Source organism: Ictalurus furcatus, chromosome 22, assembly GCF_023375685.1.
Source record: "Ictalurus furcatus strain D&B chromosome 22, Billie_1.0, whole genome shotgun sequence".
Classification (NCBI taxonomy): Eukaryota; Metazoa; Chordata; class Actinopteri; order Siluriformes; family Ictaluridae; genus Ictalurus; species Ictalurus furcatus.
The window spans coordinates 15,169,817-15,194,047 of NC_071276.1; the positions used below are offsets into that span (position 1 = coordinate 15,169,817).

The 24,231-nt window shown below is 38.6% G+C and overlaps 2 protein-coding genes across 5 annotated transcripts in view; one reads left to right on the forward strand and one right to left on the reverse strand.

Moving 5' to 3' along the window:
• The first annotated feature begins 2,911 nt into the window (after positions 1–2,911).
• pik3ip1 (phosphoinositide-3-kinase interacting protein 1) lies at positions 2,912–15,353 on the forward strand. The gene is made up of 6 exons (XM_053653694.1): positions 2,912–3,137; positions 3,563–3,691; positions 5,632–5,748; positions 8,747–8,911; positions 9,135–9,213; positions 13,345–15,353. The coding sequence occupies exons 1-6, from the start codon at positions 3,068–3,070 to the stop codon at positions 13,559–13,561; spliced, it is 777 nt and encodes a 258-aa protein (XP_053509669.1). The 5' UTR covers positions 2,912–3,067; the 3' UTR covers positions 13,562–15,353.
• An 81-nt stretch (positions 15,354–15,434) lies between these two features.
• Positions 15,435–24,231, reverse strand: part of limk2 (LIM domain kinase 2) — a 39,259-nt gene continuing 30,462 nt past the window's right edge. For 2 of the 4 annotated variants that reach the window (XM_053653691.1, XM_053653690.1), the window contains 6 exons: positions 23,123–23,188; positions 20,228–20,281; positions 18,960–19,137; positions 18,068–18,123; positions 17,745–17,902; positions 15,435–16,737 (listed from right to left, as the gene is read on the reverse strand). In XM_053653691.1, the coding sequence (XP_053509666.1) occupies positions 16,545–16,737; positions 17,745–17,902; positions 18,068–18,123; positions 18,960–19,137; positions 20,228–20,281; positions 23,123–23,188 (705 nt within the window). In that variant the 3' untranslated portion in view covers positions 15,435–16,544. The remainder of the gene's footprint in view (positions 16,738–17,744; positions 17,903–18,067; positions 18,124–18,959; positions 19,138–20,227; positions 20,282–23,122; positions 23,189–24,231) is intronic. The other 2 variants (XM_053653693.1, XM_053653692.1) reach the window with 1 other exon arrangement.

Genomic DNA, 24,231 nt, shown 5'->3' on the forward strand with positions numbered 1-24,231 from the left:
AGTCTCACTGACGGAGACGTGTCCTCAGTGCCTGTCAGTCTCACTGAATGGGACGTGTCCTCAGTGCCTGTCAGTCTCACTGAATGGGACATGTCCTCAGTGCCGGCCAGTCTCCCTGAAAAAAGACGTTCTTAGTGCCTGTCAGTCTCACTGATGGAGACGTGTCCTCAATGCCCGTCAGTCTCACTGAACGGGACATGTCCTCAGTGCCGGCCGGCCTCCCTGAAAAAGACGTTCTTAGTGCCGGTCAGTCTCACTGAAAGAGATATGTCCTCAATGCCTGTCAGTCTCACTGAAAGAGACGTGTCCTCAGTGCCTGTCAGTCTCACTGAAAGAGACGTGTCCTCAGTGCCTGTCAGTCTCACTGAAAGAGACGTGTCCTCAGTGCCTGTCAGTCTCACTGAAAGAGACGTGTCCTCAGTGCCTGTCAGTATCACTGAAAAAGAGATGTGTCGTGTGATGTGTCGATCAGTTTCATGGAAAAAGATGCATGTCCTCGGTGCCTGTCAGTCTCACTAAAAGAGATATGTCCTCAGTGCCTATGAGTTTCATGGAACAAGAGGGGTGTGTGTGTGTGTCTAGCACAAGTTCCATATTAGACCCCATTTGAATACATTTACTTGCACTTTTTAGTTGCACATATTGGAGCATAAGTGTCCTGTACCTGTTTTCCTCCATACTGTGAAATTATGTGTTAATACACAGGTGGTGGGATTTTTATTTATTTATTTTTTTTTGTATTAAAAGCTCAGGTGCCAGGTGTGCATTGGTGAATTTAGGAAACCACCTGACTGAAATGAAACCAAATAATCAATACCAGGAGTTTGAATGGAAGACTTTGCAAACAAATTCTAGGAGCACAAAGAGCCACTAGACTGAAAATCTCTGGAAATTTTTATTATGGAAACTCTGTGGTATTAATTAGAAAGACTGCCAGTTGGCCAGGGTGTTTGCTGTTTGGCCCGAGAGTGTTGTGGGACAGGAAGCTGACCATCTGGTCCAATTATGTGGAACTATTTACTGCCATTCTCTAGAATGCTGTAGCAAACCCAGTAGAATAGCATAGTTTGTGTCCACATGGTGAAACAATTACTGTACACACTCTGCAAGCAGACCTTCTAGCAAGATCTCTATTTTTTGGGTCACAAGGTATAGTTTGTGAAAAATATCCATGAATGTCTAGCTCTGATTCCTAGTAAGGCATGCTGCAAAGTCTACCATCTAAAACTAATGGGAAATATTTCATTAGGTGAATATTTTGTGTTTTGATATATTTTAAAATGCAAAGAGATACTGTAATACATATAAAATTGCATATGAATTACAACTTATAAATATTTAATATCCAATTAGAAATGTTTTGGGGAAAAGTTTCTCCAAGTATCGAACTGAAATGATCTGAAATGGGGCGCATGGTGGCTTCAGGGTTGAAAACCTTCAAGATCGGGGTTCGATTCCTGCCGTGGCCCTGTGTGTGTGGAGTTTGCATGTTCTCCCCGTGCTGCGGGGGTTTCCTCTGTGTACTCTGGTTTCCTCCCCCAGTCCAAAGACATCTATGGTAGGCTGATTGGCATTTCCAAAGTGTTCGTAGTGTATGAATGGGTGTGTGAATGTGTATGTGATTGTGCCCTGCGATGGATTGGCACCCTGTCCAGGGTGTACCCCGCCTTGTGCCCAATGCTCCCTGGGATAGGCTCCAGGTTTCCCCGTGACCCTGAAGGATAAGCAGTAAAGAAAATGGATGGATGGATGATCTGAATTGGTGAACAAATGACTCCAGTGCATAGAAGAAAGCTGGCATAAGAGAGCAAGAATAAACTGAGAATTAGTCTCGTGTTTACAAAGCATCTGATTGGCCACTGCTCATATTAACCATATGAACCTCTGGCCCTCTCTTTATTTTGCCTGATAGTTATCAGCCGCAGCCTAGTACCAGGATTTCTTCACATTTGAGTCAGGAAGATTGATGACTGAATAGGAAAAGAGGCTGCGGGTGCAGAAATGCAAGACCAAAGATGCATGTAGATTGCACTTCAAGGACATTTAAAGCCTCTCATTTAATGCTTTGAGGAAATGTGAAATTTGCTCTTGATAAATATGTCTGACCTCGTCTTTTAATTTAAATGAAAAAATGGCATATATGTATATGTACATATATGTATATATATGTATCTCTATTCACGTCAACTAGATTTTAAAACATTTTAGTAGTAATCAAGTATAAACATTAAAATTGTTATAACAACAAAAGCTACTACTAATACTACTGCTGCTGTTACTATTATTAGAGGAAAAATAGACATTATAATTACTATACACATTTCGAGATTAAGTATTATGTATGTGTATAACAAATCCGGTCATTTATTTAAATCTAATATTGTTTTAATCTTAACTGGATTATTAGATTATGTAATAATAACAACCTGGGCGTTATCAGTGTTTGCAAGAGCTCGTGGACGATTGCGCGCCGCCGCTACCGCTCAGAACGCAAGGCTGTTTACGTGAGACGCTGGGGCTGATGCAGCGTTCACGAGCTCGTCGAAACTTTCTCATAGTTTGGATGTTTGTATTCTAGACTCGATAAGCATTGGTGTGAAAGTGGAAATAAATAAACATGAACTGCAAAGATATTTTCAGAATAAATAGTAATCACCTGTGTTATGAATGCAAAAAAAAAGAAAAAAAAAAAGAATCAATAAAAGGAAAACAATACATAAAATGACACGTAGCATGTGCATAGAGTCTCAATTGAGTGCTGAGTTGTGTCTTGTCACTTGTATATTTGACACTAACACACACTGGTAAATATATTGTCTCGGGCACATAATAACAAGCCGTGTTTTCCGCACTGGTAGGCAGTTTAGCACTGGGGGCGGATCATGTGCGGGGAAATCAGATGAGCTTGTGAACGCTGCATTAGAACTGGTTTTTACCAAAACAAGTGGTGGTGCGCTGCTGGAGAGGTTTAATCAGGGTGGATCAGCTTCTTCAGTCATTTCACACGATTTTTAACTCGATTCACCATGAACTCCAGCTGCTAGCAGGCTAAACGACGGCATTTAAAATGGCTTGTTCTGTGCATGTTGTTGTTTTGCTAAGCCTTGCGTTGGGAGATTGTTCCTCGCTTCTTGAAGGTAGGAGTCCCTTTGTTCTTTGTTCAGTTTATTAGGAAAAGTTAGTTTGATAGAAAGGATAAAAATGCACATAACGTGTTATTCACACGCATTCATTCTATTCCATGCGTTTTTAAGAGATTTTTTCCCCCATAATGTTTTCACATGGCACCAAATTAAAGGGAATTTCCAAAAAAAAAACTTTCAAAACACTCCAATAATACAGCAGCAAGTCGGCTCAGTCCTGTTGCATGTAATTATGTATGTAAAAACAGCCATAAAGCTGAACACGTATTTCTTTGTTGTTTACAAAGCACGTGAAATAAACACACTGGCTATTTAATGGTGGCTGAACCACGTGACTTTCTGAGCGCTACGTGATCTGGACTGTTCTGTAAGGAATGAATGTATTGATTAACCTGAAGATGTTCTGTGATACTTTGCAGAGTGCATAACGGGCAATGGTGTGCAGTACAGGGGACAGCAGCAGAAATCTTCCTCAGGCAGTCTCTGTCTGAACTGGAACAACACGAGCCGGAACTATGACGTCACACTGCACCCAGACCTGGCCACAGGTGTGTAAGAGTGTGTGTGTGTGTGTGTGTGTGTGTGTGTGTGTGTGTGTGTGAGTGAGAGAGAGAGAGAGAGAGAGAGAGAAAGTGAAAGAAAGGAAGGAAGAGAGAGAAAGAGTCCAAAATCTAGCACTACACATTACACACTGCAATCTACACAATACACTGCTCTCAGGCCTGGACACAGGGGAAAGAGTCCAAAATCTAACGCTACACGTTACACACTGGACATAGGTGAGGGACCAAAATCTAGCACTACACATTACATACTGCAAATGACTCACTACACCCAAACCTGGATACAAGCGAGAGTCCGAAATCTAGCAATGCACAAGGCAAGCGGCGCACTGCAAGCTGCGCACTGAAAACTAAGCACTGCACCCAGACCTAGACGTGGGTGTGAGAGACTGAGAGTAAGAGAGTCAGAGTTTAACTTGTAGCAGTACATACTTGGTGCTCATTTTTATCTTTAGTATGAAAGAGTGTAGGGTGCCATTTTGAAAATAATCTATGTAACAATAATACAGGGATTAGTGACTCACTGGAATGTGCCCAGCTTTTCAAACAAACTCAGTGGCAAAAGCAAGGCAAGAGCGCACTGGAGGGGTGCACCACCTATACATGTATTTATAGAACATCTGACTTGTTCATGGTGGCCTCATAGCATTGGTGTCGGCTTAATATTGTCTATAAGCTATTCACTAGGATGCAAGCTGTATCCTATACCTGTTATAAAAATGCACACAATAGACATAATTATTGATAATTTCTCTTAAACAACACACCTTGTTGTGTTTTTATTTCTTGTTTAGTACCAATAATGGAATTGGTTATTGTATGTGGAGGGCTTTGTGCATTTAAAAAAAAATTTGTTTCCTTTTCTGTCATATTCATTTCATTGGAGAGTCATTTCTTAATAAATAAATACAGTATTAGTACATTTCTGTGGTATAAGAGAAATAAAACACTTCAGGATGTGACGTAATGAACATAAAATAATAATAAACATTGCTTCACATTTGGTAGCATCATACAGTGCATTGCTGATTTTCCTCTAACAGCACACTCTGTCCTGTTTTATTCCTAATTTTAACATGTATATTGCAATCGGTTCTTGATTTGACCCTTGCTTTTAATCCGAGTCCCCTGACCTAGTTTGTGTGGCGTGAGTGAGCAGTAACTAGTTCTCAGCCATTTCACACCATGTGCACTAGCTTGTGGAATATCTGTTCATCTGTCTAATACATCTATGATCTAATACATTTTGAATATGATGTAAATATCTTACCTAGACATAAGCCATGGTTTCAAAAACAACAGTACACTTGTTCAAATATTAGAACACGATAAAAGAATAAAGGTCGGCAACTCAAGTCGGAAACTTAACGTAATCATGGCTTGGAAGGACGTTAGCGTGTAATGTTTAGGTGTAGGGACTCTTTATGGCCGTTCTGAAAGCACAGGACGCCAGCATTTGTTGTCTTGATGCAGGATTTGAAAAGCTAACTTGAAACATCAGGCATTGTGGTGTCTTCACTGATCAACCATATTCAAGGTTAAATGTATAAAGGAATTTTAAAAAAAAATAAAAATTTTAGCATCTTGGTACAAAAAGCTTTTTAACTTTCCCTAATTTTTAAGATGGTAATTTGGCTTAGACACACATAGTAGGAGATAAACAGTAGAAAGAACATTCTGAGCAAAAACAGCATATGTTTGTGCAACCCATTGTATCATTAGGTAGCAGAGCCAGCCACGTGGCAAAGCTCGGACACTGTGTTTGACATTTGGGGATTTCACGAGTGCCTGGATTTCTCCCCTGTGCTTTTAGACCTGACTTGTATAACCAAAAATAATAGCTAATAATAAAAATTCTTTAATTGGGGTCAAACCTACCATACCTTTTAACTTTCTATTGGTTAATGTGTTGTATTTCTCTACAGGTGTAGGGGACCATAACTACTGCCGTAATCCCGATGACTCAGATGAGCCCTGGTGCTATGTTTCCGGAGCAGATGGACAACTCCAGAGAGAATCATGTGCTATTGAAGCATGTCAAGGTAGCCATCTTTATTTAACCTACTCATAACTGGGCTACAGTACTAATATAAATACAGATCAGCAGTTTGCTATCATTTATAGAGATCATGTATTTTTAATAAAACACTTCTATACTGTAAGCTATTGCTATTGAATGGAAATGTTGCATCTGGTTCGGAAAGCAGCGCCCACAAACGAGTTGTTCCTAAACACCAGCTTTTTGTGGTATTTCTTTATATCCCAGCGCTGTTGAATTGATCAGAAGATGAATTTTCTTTAACAGTAGTTCCAGATTTAAAGCAAATTTATAATACACTCGGTCTAATATTTTATAATTTCTATAGGAACAACTAATATAGACATGTATGGTGAACACGACATAATCTAAGACAAGTAATAAATACTGTTAATATTTAAGATCAACAAAAATAAGTAGAATTACTGACACGGTGAATTTTTCTGTTCGAAGACGTTTATTTAGCATGTATGGAAGGAGTCTCCGGTGCCAGTGCTTTGTAACGGTCAGTGGTCAAGGTGCAACTTTACATTTTCCACCAGGTGAAAGTCTAAAGTTGGAGGACTTTACGCTTTCTGGATTTACAGTAACACGACAAGCTGTGGTGTTTTATTTTTTTGTCTTATTAACTTCAGTAGAAAGAAAACAGAGAGACGCCCTTGTTGTTTTTTTCAACCCTTGTTTTAAATCCTGAGTCTCCTGACCTGGTTTGTGTGGAGTGTGTTATTGAGCAAAATAGTTCTCAGGCATTTCACACCATGTACCTGTGGAATGCCTGTTGGTCTCTCCTGCTGTCTTGTACTTCTGAAAGTAGTGCAAATAATTTCCCCCAGTGAGTGTGAGAACACTCTCCACACCGAGGTTCAAGTGTGCCAAGTGTAAATTTTGCTGGCTCAGTAAGTCGTGCTGTCCATCCCATATTTGGCCATCATGTAGGACTAGTTCTGCAGAGTTTACTAAACAAATCTGAGATGCAGGATTAATCAGTCTAAGGAAAGGCAGAGGTTTTTTGTTTGTTTGTTTGTTTGTTTGTTTTTATTTAATGACCTCCTCCAAGTTTATTCAGATTAGTGAGTCAGTTGTTCAGGCTTCGTGTGTCCTTTCTTGAACGTGTCGCCATCCTTTCTGTGAGTTTGTGAACAAGCAGATCAAGTCAAACAGGAACATGAGGAAACTTGTCAGGCAGCTGTACTCAAGGAAGAAGTCTTGGATTGTAATTGGGTGAAAGTGAAATGCTTTTCCACAGTAACAGGTCCTGATTGGTTTGTCATCGCTCCAAACTGTTTTTTACTGTCCAGGAACAGTAAACAACTTTTTTTTGATGGGGTGGGGGGTTGAGACGGACGACTCAGTGGACAGGCAATGGGAAGATAAGCAGAGTTGTTGTTCTCGGCTCAGGTTTCTCCCTCCCACGAACCCATTAAAACATGTCAAGCGTAATGCTGTTCTATGTCTTTTTTTTTTTTTTTTTTTCCCTTAAAGTCCGTTTCCTCTACCAAATGGCTCGAAGGTAAATAAATCAGAAAGATCTGTGTTTGCTCAGTCTGTCTGCTAATGGAGGCTTATCGCAGCTGTTGTCATCTCAAAGCTGCTTAATCAGTAAAATTCAATCTAAGCTTTGTCTTCTGTAACCAGTCAAGACAAAACCCAAGACCAGTAACGAGAGCAAACGCACAGGAAGTTCTACATAATATAGACCAAATAACATTGTAGTTGTATTGCTACATAGTGTTATTGTGATAATACACATTTGGTATAATGATTGATCATTTGGCATATTTTGACCATCGGTTTCTTGGGTCATGGTAATGCTGAGACACCAAAAACACTTGGTAACATTTAGTGGTGATTTGTAGGAGAGCTCATTTGCATGTACTTTTATTTATAAAGCCTTGAATTCTACATTTATAAAGACAAGTGGCTTAAATAAGACAGGTTCCTTCTATAAATCCTCAGTACTCAGCTGCATGCCTTATTCGTGTGATAAGATTGCAATACAACTGAGGCCTAAATCTTTGTGACTGATAGCACATGGCATGCACTGTTGATGATGATGATGAAGAACTACAGTGACTATTTTTATATTGCCTGAATTCCACTTCTGCAATAGTCCTTAGATAAGGATTACACAAGTGATAATGCCACTAATCACAGGCCGATGTCACACATCCCACCCACATAGATTTAAACCAGAACTATCCATTTGATCTTGAGCAGTATTTTTGAGTCTGACTGGACAAGTTTCTCTTGTGCTGTTACATTTAGCTTGAGGGCAGTATGAGGAATCTGAAGTCAATCAAGCACGTTTTCTCATTTATATCTGGTCTTTTTCACAGTTCAAATGTTGTTCAATTTTCAGTGTGGTGCTCAAGTTTGGTATCTCATTTTGAAATGAAACCATGTCCCCTTTGACTAATAGACTCTATTCTAGGGGTCATGGGCTGAATCTGGACCAGAACCAAACTGAGCACAGGAAATAAACGTGTATAAAAACCTGCGTGTACTTCGGTGACTTAGTGGTTTTCTAAACATGAACCAGTGCAGCTTTTGTAGCAGATTCCCCAATACAGCTTATCCAGTCACATGCAGTTAGTTGTAAATTACGTAGCTGAAGGCAGCTCATCGGATCAGAGACATAGCTACAGGGCTAGCGACATTAGATCAAAAAGTGGAGAGTTTTCAAAGATTTTCCTCTTTAGTAAACTGATGAAATGGCTTGTTAAAAAAAGCTGTAAACTGATGATAAAGTAAAGCTAGATAAAGTAACGTGATGGTAAACTGATGAGAGAGCTAGTTAAAAGTAGTTGTAAGGTGAAATGCCACTAGGAAACAAAACATAACTACTTGAAACTGTAAAACATTATGTAGATGGATCTTTACACATTTTAGTTGAATACCCCTGCTCTATGTTATTGTTGGATTTGAAGGGGGAAAAAAAACTCACTTTGTACCTTAAATCCTGTCTGAATGTGCATTCAGGCAAATGACCTTGTAACCCACAGATGAAAGCTGCACAGGAGCTGTAAATTGTGCCATGAACCCGGCTGGTGATGAGAAAGAGACGACTGAGCAGCCGGTAGTACAAGGCGCTGCTGTTCAGCCGGTGGTGGGGGTCAGTCAGCGGGTCAGGACCGGACCCAAGAAGAAGAAAGACCTTGGGACTACGGGTATGTCTTGTGCTTTGGATTATTGTTCGTACATATAAACCCCCAAACTCCTCTCTTATGTCTGAGCAACTCTGCTCTGATCTGGAAGTTTCCATTGTAGCAGAAATAATCTGGCTGCCTTTAGTTGGCTCATGTAGTTGGTAAATGCTTGGATAGATGAACAGCTCTGTTCAGCTTTCCCCAGCGCCCAGTGTTAATAATCTGCTGCTGTGTTCTCTTTCAGGTTATGTCCTAGCCATCATCATGATGGCCATCATCATCATACTGGGAGTGGGAATTACACTGGGCTACTTCTATAAGCGGTTAGTACACACACATGCACACATGGAAACAAACACACCGGCACAAAACACCACAGAGAATTAGGGTCAGTACAGAACAGACCAGAGCGTGAAATTCGGAACGAGGACACGGACAAAGCACGGCTTGTAAGAAAGAGGGCTTGAGGAAACAAAGAAAGACAGCGCATGCTGTGTCATTCGTAGAACAGGTTGAGTAGAATTAATGTGGAGGCTTCCTGGCTGCTCATGAATGTCAGTTAATCATTTGTTTATGTTGTCAATTATTCTGCAGGCAGTTTTGAGAATCTTGTACAATGTTCTTCAGTGGTGTGTTTGTGAGTGTGTGACGTGATTAGGAGCATCGGGAAGTTGTTTGTTCATCAGTGTTTTTTTTTTTTTTTTTTTTTTTTTTTTTTTTTTTTTGTATAAATAAGTTTGGGAAAGGAATTTCAGCATAAATGACTAAAATGTAATCTAGTCATTAAAAAAAAAAAAATCCACTAATATTATATAATATTAATTCTATCTATACTATATATTACTAAACCATGAAGGCCAAATGCAGTCTATAATTTGCTGTTTAAAAAAATATTTCTATAAATGGATACATTACTGTTTTAAAATTCTAAATCCACTAGTGTATATAACATGTATGTATGTATATATTTTAATGAGTTAATGGGCAGATGCTATTTGCACCAGGTTAAAAGTGTAAATGTAAACTATTTCCTCCCAATTTATTCCTAGCTGCTGTTTGACCGGCTTTACGTTAGCTAACTTTCTAGCAACCTTCACTCTTGTTTAAACAGTATACTAGTTAGTATGGCTTGTTAGTAGCCTGGGCTACAGGTGTACACAATATAAGTTAAGCTCATGTTAGCTAGCCTGCTAACAAATCTGGGATGTTGTTCTACACAATATAATAGCCTAATAGTTAGCTTGTTATGTAATATGAGACTTTGCTTTAGAATTAGCAACTTGGTTAGCTTAAGTGAACTAGATATTGCTGCCGGTTAGCTAAGTATCTATTTAGCTGGCAACATTAGCACAGTGCTAGGTAGCTGGCTAATGTTGCTAGATAAAGTGATGTCAGTTCTGTTGGGTATGCACACTTCTGTTTGTTTGGGGTATTTGATGGTGCAAATACTGTGTGGCTAATGCTATTTTCACCAAGATGGGAAATTACCCTTTTTTTTTTTTTTTTTTTTTTTTTTTTTTTTTTTTTTAAAAAGATAAAATGAATTGTATATAGAAATATCTTTAAAAAAAGGGGGGGGAAAGTTGTCATTATCTATCTGACCATACTGCAATACAAGGCAAGTATGTACACTCCCCTAATCAAATGGTAAGCTGTTAAGAGTAGAAAGACACAGCCTATGTATGTTGAACCAGATAAAAGAACATCACCTGACTGCTCTCCCCAAAGCTTTGTTTGCGTGTCAGCTGCGATGATCTCACACTGTCATTAATATTTATTTGGTTAAGCACCTCAGTATTAACATGTATTAAAAGTAAATAGAACCGGTTTACTTACACACGGATACACAGACATTATATAACCATTCAGCATTCATTGTAGCAGCATGATTTCATACAGTAATAAACATAGCAGTTCGTTCAGTTACTTCAAGAGGTTTGGCATTGCAGTGTTTACAGTTTATTTTAGACCACACTTGACTAGTTCCTTTTAGAGATCTAATAACAGAGTGAGTTCAGGCTCATTGCTTGGTTAATGCAGAGATGCAGAGACTGGTGAGTGTAGAGATTCACACAGAGAGGAACAGGGCATGAGAAAGGGATGAAAAGAAGAAGAAAGGTTGACGAGAGGGAGGTTGAGGAGGGCTGCAGTCCAAATGGCACGCCATGAGCGGTAGTTTGTACACACTCAATCATCTCTGACTGCCTCTGGAGAAAGATGTTTTTCTTTTTTCCCTGGCCTAGTCCAGCCACGCTCCATCCCATCAGTGATTAATGGTCCAGACAAAAATTCACACACCCTCAGCAGTGCACAAATTCCACTCGTATTCTGCAGCTCCCTAAATGACACCTTCTGAAGAGGTGCTCTAAAACATAACTTTGGTCTTAAAGAGTTTAATGATTCAATTCTGAAATATTGTACCCTTTCTCGCAGTACACTGGCGTTCCATTCAACCGGTGGAATGGAAATCGACTTATCGGATAGTTTTAATCAGTATAAACGAATTAATTCTTTTATCGCTGTAAATCTGTTATACGATCAGTCAGGACACTGTTGGGTTTCTGTGTGTAGAGTACAGGAACTGTGTTTAGCTGCTGGTGAGCAGGGTGATGGGAAAGGGGAGGGGTGTGAGCCCCCTGCTGGGCAACAGTTCATACCTCTCCACAATAACGTTGGTACAGAGATAAAACAGACAGCACAAATAGTTTTACTGTATACAACTGCCACAATACAGTTATAACATTTAATGCTAGTAGGCTAGGTTAAAAAAAAGAAATGCTTATGAAACACTGCAAATTTTTAAAGCCCTGAGTGTCTATCATCAGCCACTAACTGCTAGTGTGGAGTGTCGCATCACAAATAAATTCAGCACTGAATATGGGCACCTCCAAAATAGGCAGAAATATATATATATATATATATATATATATATATATATATATATATATATATATATATATATATATATATATATATATAATAAATAATATATATATATATATATATATATTATATATATATATATATATTATTTATTATATATATATATATATATTATTTATTATATATATATATATATATATATTATTTATTATATATATATATATATATATATATATATATATATATAATAAATAATATATATATATATATTATATATATATATATATATTATTTAATATATATATATATATATATATATAATAAATAATATATATATATATATATTATATATATATATATATATTATTTATTATATATATATATATATTATTTATTATATATATATATATATTATTTATTATATATATATATATATATATATTATTTATTATATATATATATATATATATATATATATTATATATATATATATATTATTTATTATATATATATATATATATTATTTATTATATATATATATATATATATATAATTTATTATATATATATATATTATTTATTATATATATATATATATATATATAATAAATAATATATATATATATATATATATATATATAATTTATTATATATATATATTATTTATTATATATATATATATTATTTATTATATATATATATATATATATATATATAATTTATTATATATATATATATTATTTATTATATATATATATATTATTTATTATATATATATATATATTATTTATTATATATATATATATATATATATATATATAATTTATTATTTATATATATATATATATTATTTATTATTTATATATATATATATATAACTAATATATATATATATATATATATATATATATATATATATAAATAAATAAATAATATAAATAAATAATATATAAAATTTATATTTTGCCTCTGGTAAAAGTATTTAAAGAAGAAATAGGACCCATAGCTGAAGAATCACTTGAATAATTAGAACATGAAGCTCTAATATTAAAGGTGCACTTTGTAAATTTTTTATGGGTGCCTGGACCTAAAATAATGAGAATACATTAAAAGATACCTAAGAAAACATGATTTATAATATTACTACGCAACACATTTGGTTAGCTTCTTCATTTAAGGTGTCTGTGTAGTGTTTTTTTTTTTCTGGGCTGGAAATTAGCTACAATGCAGCTGCAATAACTCTTTAGCTCTGCCCCATTTCCCAAAAGACAATAACAGAGACGTATGTAATTTCACCGTGAAATTGGCTCGTCTGTGTGTTATTGCAGTTGACCTCACCGCGAAACGACCAACCGCTCCTTTAAATGAGTTTTAAAAGTAGCTATACATTTACACCAAGTCTGATAAGAATGTGCATTGTAAAAATCCCAAACACACTTTGTTCATGCATATACTTTATTCGCAGAACGGAGCGATTAATTTGAGCAGTATTTAAAAAGAACATTTCTGACTTCATGATCAAGATAAAATGTCAGTCGATTAATCGAGGTCTTCCTGTCCTATCATTTGCAGGGGTCGTGATCTGAAGAAGCAGCATGAGCAGAATGTGTATGAGCGAGAGATGCACCGCATCACCCTTCCCTTCTCTGCATTCGCCAACCCCACGTGCGAGCTGGTGGACGAGAACACGATCGTTGTGGCGGCTGAACCCGCTGAGCATGCACCATCGCAGGGCGTCGTTGAGGGTAGCGACCCCCTCATCGACTCTGCAGGCACCCCTGGAGCTTGACAGATCCTGGACTGGAAATGATAAAATTTTGAGTCTCAGTGGATCAGCACTACCCCACATACCATCTCTCTCTCTCTCTCTCTGTCTGTCTGTCTGTCTGTCTGTCTCCTGCTTTTCAGGAGAAGAGAAAGCTCTTCATGGACTCCTAGTATCCTTGTCTCCTCAATAGCAGCCATGTTGAGGAGTGGAGGATGCACCAAGACACATCAGACAATTACGGATGCAAGGACCGGGGGAGGAGTTGTATAAAAGTGCATGTCAGGATTTTTTCAAGGTGAATACTGTTTAAACCTGGTTATAGCATGGTGGTCTGTTAACAAGCCTTATGCACATGTTGGAAATGAAGCTGTGTATTATATCAATTGAAAAATTGGGGGAATTGCATTCTTTTTCCTGTTTTCTGATGATCATGCACTATGTTAATTGAAGGAAAATTCCAGTGCAAGCACAGGCATTTTTCCTCCCACAGCATTTAGCGCTACAGTGCCCCTCTGGACTTGTAGCACTCGGTATTTGAGTGGCTTTGGGTCAATCAGCAAAGTGGATCTATATTCATCAACTTTGACAGGCCCATTTTCAGAAACCTGCACTCGGGTTATTACAGCGAACAGTGCCCAGGTTTCCACACACATTGCCTTGGGGTGTTGAATATTAATGTAACTCAGACTGTAGGCTTTTCAAAGTGTTACTATTTTGGGGAGGTGTAGAAATACATTCCCAAGGACGCTAGATGCAATGAAAGACTAGCAATGCCTGAAAGTGTGTTGTGGATCAGGTTAGTGAGGTCAACACTGGCTCTGTTCCTCATGTGGTATTAGTGTAGACTGTCCTTGAGCAGAGATTAGGTGTTAAATGATTTAGACTGGCAGCACAAACATTTCACACAGCATTTCAAATCGGATTTATATCTTAAATTCCTTTTTTTTTTTTTTTTTCCTCCCCTGTAATGTCTGCTTTGCTACCGAATCGGATTTTTCTGGACTGCGGATCATTAACTGCACAGACGGAGGTCTGTAAATTAGTGCAGGGCAGGAAAGTTAGTCGTCTACTAGTTTTTTTTTTTTTTTTTACCCCAGATGAGCTCCACTGATGCAACCCTGATCATCTGATGTCTTTTATACACTTTTCTGGCCACACGCTTCAGGATCTTGAAGGTAGCAATTTGATTGGCTGTCTGCATTTTTGTTTATGATGGAAAAACAAACATTTAAACACTGACAAAATGAACGTTTTTGTAGCAAGATATAGTCACTGGATTTAAAAATGGTCACGTCATCCCGTCTTTAAGAATTAATCGGAAATTTTGAATGAAAGGTGGCTCTTGGATGCGTTTTGTAACAAAGAGTATCAGACTCTAGCGAGAGATCAGGCTTGGGAGACTAACATGATGGAAACCATTTGGAGAAAGCCATCATTCTTTCATTTGTCTTTGCTGATCGAAATCTTCCCTGCTCAAGATGTCAAATTCGTTTGATATTGACAGATGAAAGCTGTCTGTGTTAATCTGTCTGTGTTATTTGAGCAAATCCATTATGGGGGAGAAAAAAAAAAAGCCTGAAATCTTGTAGAAACCCCTGAATTTTTTTCTTCACAAGCTGGGAAGGTATTATTTTGGTTTCTGTTTATTTTGTAATGACCTGGAGTCTGTATTCTCTCTCTCCCCCCCCCCCCCCCCCCATCTTCTTGATCTATCAGAACACACCTGCATATAGTTTCAAGAGATCTTATTTTTAATGTTTGGCAGATTTTCACTGCTATGAAGAAATTTAAAATAAAAACTGAATGCAATATGCTGTTTTGTGCTCTGTCAATTACTCAGAATTTTACAGTTGTGTACTATATACTGGTTTTAGTGCCAAATGAACCTCAATCCAAGTGTTAATTAAGTAATTTATTTGTGAAACATTAGAGTCAGAAACACGGGAAATACAAATATCAGTGGTTATGATGTTCACACATCAAGTACCTTATGTTAGGGGGAAGGAAATGGACTTTTTACATTCTACAAAATGCAATCAGCAAACCAAAGTTATCCCACACTGCAATTACAACTTCTATACAATTCTGACACTAACAATTCTCATTATCATAATTCTTATTAAACAAACAAACAAAAAACTCATCCAGTTATGTTTCTGTGCTTTTCCAGAAATATCAATGCTACCAAAATGGCAGCTGATTTGAAAATAAACATATACAAAAATCTGTAACAACTTGTCCAGGATAAAGACTTACCAATCATTTAGGAATGATTTTTTTTTTTTTTGTAGTTGGAAGTCAAACAGAAAAAAAAACTGCTGCTGCAGTGTATTCTATTTTTTCATTCTTTTAAATTTAAGAATCAACCACCAGGGGGCAGCAGGGTTCAGTAATCCATCGTGAACTTTGTCTTTTTAACCAGCCCAAGTGCTTAGTTCAGTATTCAGTAACGACCTGATTTAAACAGTCTGCACTCCAAGACTTCTAAAGTCATGCTACAAAGTTGTCTAAGTGATTAATGGTCTCTCCAGCAACAAGATACTACTGATTTAATTCAAAGAAGATCGACGCATGCTCACAGATACACAACAGAAGCCGCAGTAAGACCGTTGTGAGTTTTATTCTGATCCTAGCAGCTGCATGTCATTTGAGTTTGTTTTACAGATTCGTCATGATGCCTCTAGTTGCAAGCACTCCAGATATAAATAGGAAAAGAGATGCCAAAATATCCCAAATTAGTCTGTAAGGGGGGGAAAAAACCCTTACCCTTGACAGACAAAGGAAAGAAAAAAAAAACCTTCTTGAGTCATGAAATGTGCCTCCCTCAACATTCTGACTCAACACAAGCACCCCAGTGTGAACGCATTGTAAACACACCAAGTGCACAGAATCCAGCATATCCGTTCATGTAAACTTGTCCATGTAGGAAATAATAAATTGGTCACCGACTCATGAGGTCTGTGTGCAGGCCCAACTTGATCTCTACATGTTTTGCGCTCTCCGGCTATGTGGCGTTGTTTTCCAGGCTGGAGCGCTCCGAAGAAGAGCTGGATTTTGGGGACAGATCGTCACTCTCGGGCCTGTTGGACTTCGAAAGGCTGTGCTGCAGCTCATCAAGTTCTGCCGGAAGAGGGATCCCGAGCTCCAGGTTTAGCGCCAAGGCTTCGAAACAGTCCTCTAGCTTCTGGAAGGCTGGCCTGGAGAGGGAAGACATCAGAGAGAGGGGTTAAAACGGTGCTTTGCATCTTTAATTTAAATACAGCCATGCTGGCCAGGGAGTTGCTGATTTTCCTCTAAACACATGCATAGGACAATGCAGATTTCTGAAGCAAAGCGTTAAAATGTTAAGAACCGGTCAATGAGTAAACTTTGGAGTCTTTGCGACTTATGTTACAGAAGTCATACCACAGTCGTCGTCATTGGATTCTCGAATCTGACTGGTCAGACGGTTGCTGGCTGTAATTCAAAGTACAGGTGTATATTAATGGGCTCGTTCGAATGCATTATCGTTTCTATAGTAACACCTTATTCACAGTGTATAGTGGATGCTGTACATAACCTATGGCTTACAAAAACTTATTATTAACTTCATAAGGGAGCAACTGTTTATAGATCCTATTACATAAGTGATCATGGGAACTAACTTGTCTTCTGAATGTCCCACAACGTTAAACGTACATGCTGTTCTTTCATAAATAAAAATTTCTCATCGGTAGCAAAATGCTGTAGTATAGGAAGAATAAATAAAACATCAGGATGTGTAGTTTTTTGGAAAATGACCAACTTTGGGAGATATCACACCACCCAGTGATGATTATTTGCCTCGAACAGCACGCCTCAATGCGTTTTATTCCTTTTGTAAAAGCTTGTGGACTATATAGTGAGTCACACTGGGAAAAAGTGAATCCCCTATGCAGGACTGCTTTGCAAAGCTATTTGAAATTCAATGAGCATTCAGACTTCAGTCTCAGCAAGGAGGAAGGAAAAAAAAAAAAAGAAAGAAGAAAAAAAAGAGCAGGCTGGCACTCAGCCTTCTGTATCACTTGTTTACATCTCTTCACCTCCATTATAACTGAAGACAAAACAAAACAAGAACTGGCAGGATGAGGGTGTTGACAAAAATGCACAGATTTTCATTCAGATATCATAGTTGGCTACGTATACTTGCACCAACATCATTAGCTGTTTGATGTAAAACACACACCGGCTGTCAGGAACGAGATCGCAGCAGGCCACGGCTAATGGGAAGAACGCAGGAGGACAGTCTTCAGGTAGAAACTTCTCTGTAAACTTGCCCACGTTGAGCCCGAAGTCCAGTGTGCGGGGCAGACACTCGGGATCGGCGTACACCTGCCCGATGATCTAGAGCCGCAAACACGCAGGAAATGAACAAAAGCAATGCAAATGCCCCACAGAGACAAATACCGAGTTTTGCATAGATTCTTGCAGGATAACGACAGGATTGTAAATTAGGTTCTAGGCAGTGTGAGAAAAAGAAAGGTGAGACGGGTAAGTGGGGAGACACACCTCACAGAGCACAATGCCGTAGGAGAAAATGTCCACCTTCTCGTCGTAGCGTTTACCTGTACGACACAGAAACGAGGGATGATGCATCACATTTAACCCTGATAAAGGATTATTGCAAATCAGAACACTTAAAGGAATACTTGTGTGATTTTAAACCTTATCGATCCACCACATCTGTAGTGTTTATAGGACTACAACAGGCAAGATTTTTTTCTGTATTGAGAGAACCTGTTTCACTACAACACAATTACAAGGCAAATCCAAGGGCAGCTGTTGAAGTCTGTCAAAAAAAAGGTTCACGCAAAACAGGAATTTTTAATCGACCAATTATATCGATTCTTCAGTCAAATTAAGCTCTAAATCTGTATAGTTCACACTTTCAGAGAGGTTGAGATGCCTCTTTTTTTTTTTTTTTTTTTTTAGAGGGAAGCTTTTCTGGTTAGTGCTATAATTAAGTAAGAAAAAACAACTGCCCTTAGACTTTTATTAGAAGTGAGGTTTTCGAGGAAACAGGTTTTTCTGTTCTTGAAATTCTTGACTGCGGTGATCACGCATACATTACAGACGCAGTGGTTAGAGATTAATTGGAGAACATTGGAGTATTCCTTTAATACTATGTTACTTCTCTGTACTCACTTATAATACGCACTTGTTCCAGTTCTTTCCTGTTGATTACTTCCTGACTCGTGCACTGTACCAGGGTGCATTTGCTATTATGTGATGTGATGTAATGTGAAATGTCATGTGATGTGATGTGTCTGTGGGTTGTATGCATGTTGAGTGGGTTTCATCCGCTGTACATTTAATAAAAAATGTATTTTAAAAAAAAAATTTGGTCTTTAATTAAATGCCAGATTAACGGTTTTATGGTGTCACTCTAAATCCTTCTCACCGTTCAGCATCTCCGGAGCCATCCAGTACGGGTTGCCCACCACTGTGTAGCGCTTTTTGCGGTCGATGCGACGCAATATCCTTTTCTTGCTGGTGGGCTTGTCAGGAGGGGGCTGCTTCACCTTGTCCTCCATGACGAGACGGGACAGGCCAAAGTCCGCCACCACCACCGTGTTGTCCTGATGTCAAAACAAGTAAGTGAATGGTTATTGTACCCAGCTGTAGGTGTTGAATGTTGAGTTTAAAAAGCAAGTTATATATACTTTGTTCAGACAAACAGTTCACTTCAGATATTGTGGCCAATTTGAGAAGGAAAGATTTTCTGCAATCTGAACATTAAAAAACTGTGAAACCGACGTGTCTACACAAGCAAATGCTACTAAATGCTCACTCCAGCGCCAGTCTAAACAAACGAATCAAAGTCTAAAAATAAGATTTAAGAAATGAATCCGTATTTCCCCTTCAAGTTTCCCATGATTAAGTTTCCTTATCAGGAACATTCCAGAAGTTCCAGATAAAGAAAATGATTCACTGTGCGTTTTTTTTCTCTCCTTCTCCAACCTGTTTGGGCTGATCGGCTACACTCTTTAAACAGATGTGTTAAATTAATTAATTAATTAAATTAAATTAAAATAAACAATAAAAAACAACCACATCATTTGTTCATTTTTAACACACCCGAATGTCTAGTTAAGGACAACACATTTTGTGTTGCTAACAACACAATCAGCGTGTTAGTACATTTCCACACAAAGATGAGTTAAAAAAAACAAACAAAAAAAATAACAGATGTGTTGTTTATACAGTGGGGGAAATAAGTATTGAATGTGGCAACATTTATTTCAGTAAATATATTTCCAATGAGGTTATTCACATTAAATACATTTCAGTTAGCGTGTTCAGTACTTTTTTCCTGCGTCATTCCACTATATTACACATAACTTTATTTATGGACTTTAATGTTGTGAATTCTTTATATGTGTGGATTTCTTGAGTTAATACTGATGTCCGGTGAAAATTTCATGTGAATAAGCTCACTGGAAATATATTTACTGAAAAAAATGTTGACGCATTCTATACTTATTTCCCCCCCCACTGTTATTTCCCCACTTTTTCCCTCCAATTATCCTAAAATGCAATTTGTTTGTATGCTAAAATTCTGCAATGCTCACAAAATAAACAAACAACTGCATGAAATTCAGGTGACATTTATTAAAATATTTTAAACATTTGACAGATCTAAGAATTGGAGTTGATGCATCTTCTTACAAATCTCCCTGCCATGTGGGAAGACAAGAGTCCCACTCCCTTCCATGCGAAAAGCTGTAAAAGAGCAAAAAGAGTGCTGGTTAGTTGTAGCTACAAAATGTGGACAAATGCCTTTGGGCTTTAACCGAGAAATTGCGTTACAGAATCCCAAATTGTGCAGTTTTGGAAATGTGACCCCCACTCTCCAAATGAACAAAATGGCGCTGTAGACTCACCAGGGAAATCTAGATAACTTGCGAATATTTATTTTCCAGCCTTCAGCACCTCACCGCCATTTTCTTTGCACAACCTAATTTAATTTAACCAACATTACAGAGATAGTGGAAAGCATTACAACCTACTGTAACCCCACGCTCTCTTTTTATCACGTTAACCTTGTGAAGAACTTTTGGCCTCGACATTACTGAGCTAGCTAAGTTCCGTTAGCCACTGACTGTCTGCACCTGTTACCCAGCATTAACATTCACCGAATACATGAAGAAACACAGCTCCATCCCATCCTCCTAATGCTAATTACTACAGCTTGCCTTGTCCAATGCAGTTAACATTAACCCACTCTCTGTATTACATCATGGTGAATAGCTGTAATGCTACGTTATCGTTAACTTTCAAAAAAGGTCATGGGAATGTCTAACATTACCGCGAGCTGTATGCTAAAGTAATGTTATCAACTCAGGTGAGTGTCTAGGTTAGCATCACTCATCCCTACTGTGATTGGTGACAGCATCCAGCTAGCTAACCCTAACTTGGAGCCTCAGATAAGATGCAGACCCAGAGAATGACAGAATAACCTCAGCCGACATAAACACTAGCAGCGTAACGACAACTCTGACGATGCAGTGCATGATATTCACTGTAGAAGCCATTGCGATACGTAAAGTTCATTATCACTCGCTCAATTACGGAGTTTCACAATGAATACATTTTCGAGAGCTCCCTGCCTTAAATATCACAAACTTGGCCAGGCATTTTCAGCAGCATTAACGCTAAATAGTGTAAAATAACACTAACTTACCTGTGGTCACTTGGTTTCCTGGTCTCAGGACTCCGCGATCACAATCAAAAGGTACGAAAAGCAACGAACATTCACTCTGAGGCGAGTTCAGAGTTGGACGATGACGTCGGCAGCGCAGTCCGCAACGCGATTGGACAATAATCCCTCGTGTGATTTTTTTATTTTTTTTTTTAAACACATTTATTGGATAATTTAACACAACATGTGTCGAAATAGTAATAGCACAAACAGTGTGTAGGAGATAACACATTCTTTCTGAGAGTGTACCAACTACCAAAACAACCCAAGCTGGTCAAACTGGTAAACCATCTTTGCCAGCTGGCAAGTTATTCTCAAGCACCCATATTAGTTAGCTAAACTGACCAATGAATATTTGAGATTATTTTATATATTGTCATGTCATGAAAAATAAATGTTCTGTGTTGTAGCATCAGGAGCAGTAATTCGGTAATCCTTCAGAATAATAGTTTCCTTTCTGCCAGCAATTACTAGCTGGCAAAGATGGACTGTGCTTACACAGTTTGTATCTGGTAAGATGGATTTTTCAGCAGGGCAAACATACAGCACATATACAGTATACACACACACACACACACACACACACACACACACACACACACACACACACACACACACACACACACACACACACACACACACACACACACACACACACACACACACACACACACACACACACACACACACACACACACACACACACACACACACACACAATTTCCTTCTTATCACCAGCTGCCTGAGCTTCAAATCTAATGCTTTTCACCCCAACAAGGATCGTTTTTTTCTCTCACTCTCCAGCTCCCGTTCATGTTAAAGAGTCTTGCAAAACATGTTTTTTGTTGTTCACCTTCGCAGATATTTGGCCTGTCTTGACATGAAGGCTAAACTGCTCCTCCCTCCTCCGATGAGCACATACAGATAATCCTTCAGCGGCAGGACGAAAACAAGATTTTAACACCATCAAGGCTGTCTGTTTCACTTGAGACACGACTGTTGCAATTGAGGGCAGTGTGGTACCAAACAGGAAGGCGTGCAAATCGGTGTGAAGAAGCGACTATACACACCGATCAGCCATAACATTAAAACCACCTGCCTAATATTGTGTAGGTCTCCCTTGTGCCTCTGCTGGCTTGCATTCTTCCCTTAGTGCATCCTGGTGTCATTTCTGCCCCAGTTAAAGGACAGACACACACACACACAGACACACAGACACACAGACACACACACACACACACACACACACACACACACACACACACACACACACACACACACACACACACACACACACACACACACACACACACACACACACACACACACACACACCCGGCCATCCACGTGATGTAAAAGAAAACATGATTATCAGACCAGGCCTCCTTCTTCCATTGCTCCATGGTCCAGTTCTGATGCACAAGTGCCCATTGTAGGCGTTTTCGGTGGTGGACAGGGGTCAGCATGGGCACTCTGACTGGTCTGTGGCTACGCAGCCCTTCACACAGCAAGCTGAGATGCACTGTGTGTTCCGACACATTTCCGCCATAGCCAGCTTTAACGTTTTCAGCAATTTGTGCTGTGAGATCGGACCAGACGAGCTAGCCTTCGCTCCTCACGTGCATCAATAATCCGTGGGAGCCCATGACCATGTCACCAGTTCACCGGTTTTACTTCCCCGGAACACGTTTGGTTTCTCAGATCCTTACACTTGCCCATTTTTCCTGCGTCCAACATATCAACTTCGAGAACTGACTGTTCCATTGTAACAAGATAATCAATACTAATCAGTTCACTTTTAACGTTATGGCCGATTGGTGTAATAAATATATTATAAAAATGCTGTATAAATTGTTACATACCAGTTTTACCAGGCAGTTGTGCGAGTTCAGATCTCTGTGGATGATGCTCATCGAGTGCAGATATGACTGAAAAGAAACAGAGCACTGTTTAACAGGAGGGACGGAGAAAAGAAAAGTGCTGAAAAGGTACAGGAAGGTTAGCAACACTTGGAAACTTCATTGATGGCTATAAGGCTTTGTATGGCGACTTGTTTGACCAGTTAGGAACGTACATTCAGGAAGCTAGCAGGCACCCTGTCTTTTCATTATAGGATCCTGACAGGAATGTACATAAATGTGTGTTCAGGTGGTTCAGCAAGCTAGAACAGCAAGGCTATGAATCCTTAACTAGTGACAAAAGGTGAGGAGTTTCTCTCAACAGACACTTGTCAGGAACAGGACCATATGCTAAACACTGGAACTGAGGTGAAGTTTATTCCACCTGAAATTATTCTGAATTATTGTGAAATAAAACAGCTTCTACTAAGTAATATGTGATAGAGCGGGTTGTCCACTAATCATAGGGTTGGTGGTTTGATTCCCGGCCCACGTGACTCCACATGCCGAAGTGTCCTTGGGCAAGACACTGAACCCCAAGTTGCTCCCGATGGCAAGTTAGTGCCTTGCATGGCATTAACCACTGGTGTGTGAGTGTGTGTGTGTGTGTGTGAATGAGACACAGTGTAAAGCGCTTTGGAACCGCTAAGGTTAAAAAAGCGCTATTTAATGCAGTCCAGACCAGACCGATATGCAAGTAAGTAATCTTTATTAGTATACCATGTTTCTAAGCGTTGGTTAAAAAGCGCTTCACAAAAGTGCATTATCCCATCGTAAACTTTGCCCGAGTGTATACTGACCGTCCGTCCAGTACAACACGCATTCCATACGCGTCACATTAACTTTCACAAAGAAAACTAACTCAAACGTACAACAGTGTCAGTGTAACATGAGGGTTGGGAACTGTGGACATTCTGCCAGCTAGATTTACAGTACGGTTTGCTTAAAAACATGACGGAAGATAGTGAAACATTATTCATTCCGATGACCCATAATTATCATTATCACACTTTATGGATTTAAATAGAGACAGAAAGTAAAAGAAATGAAACCGGGCATCTCACAAAGTTCTT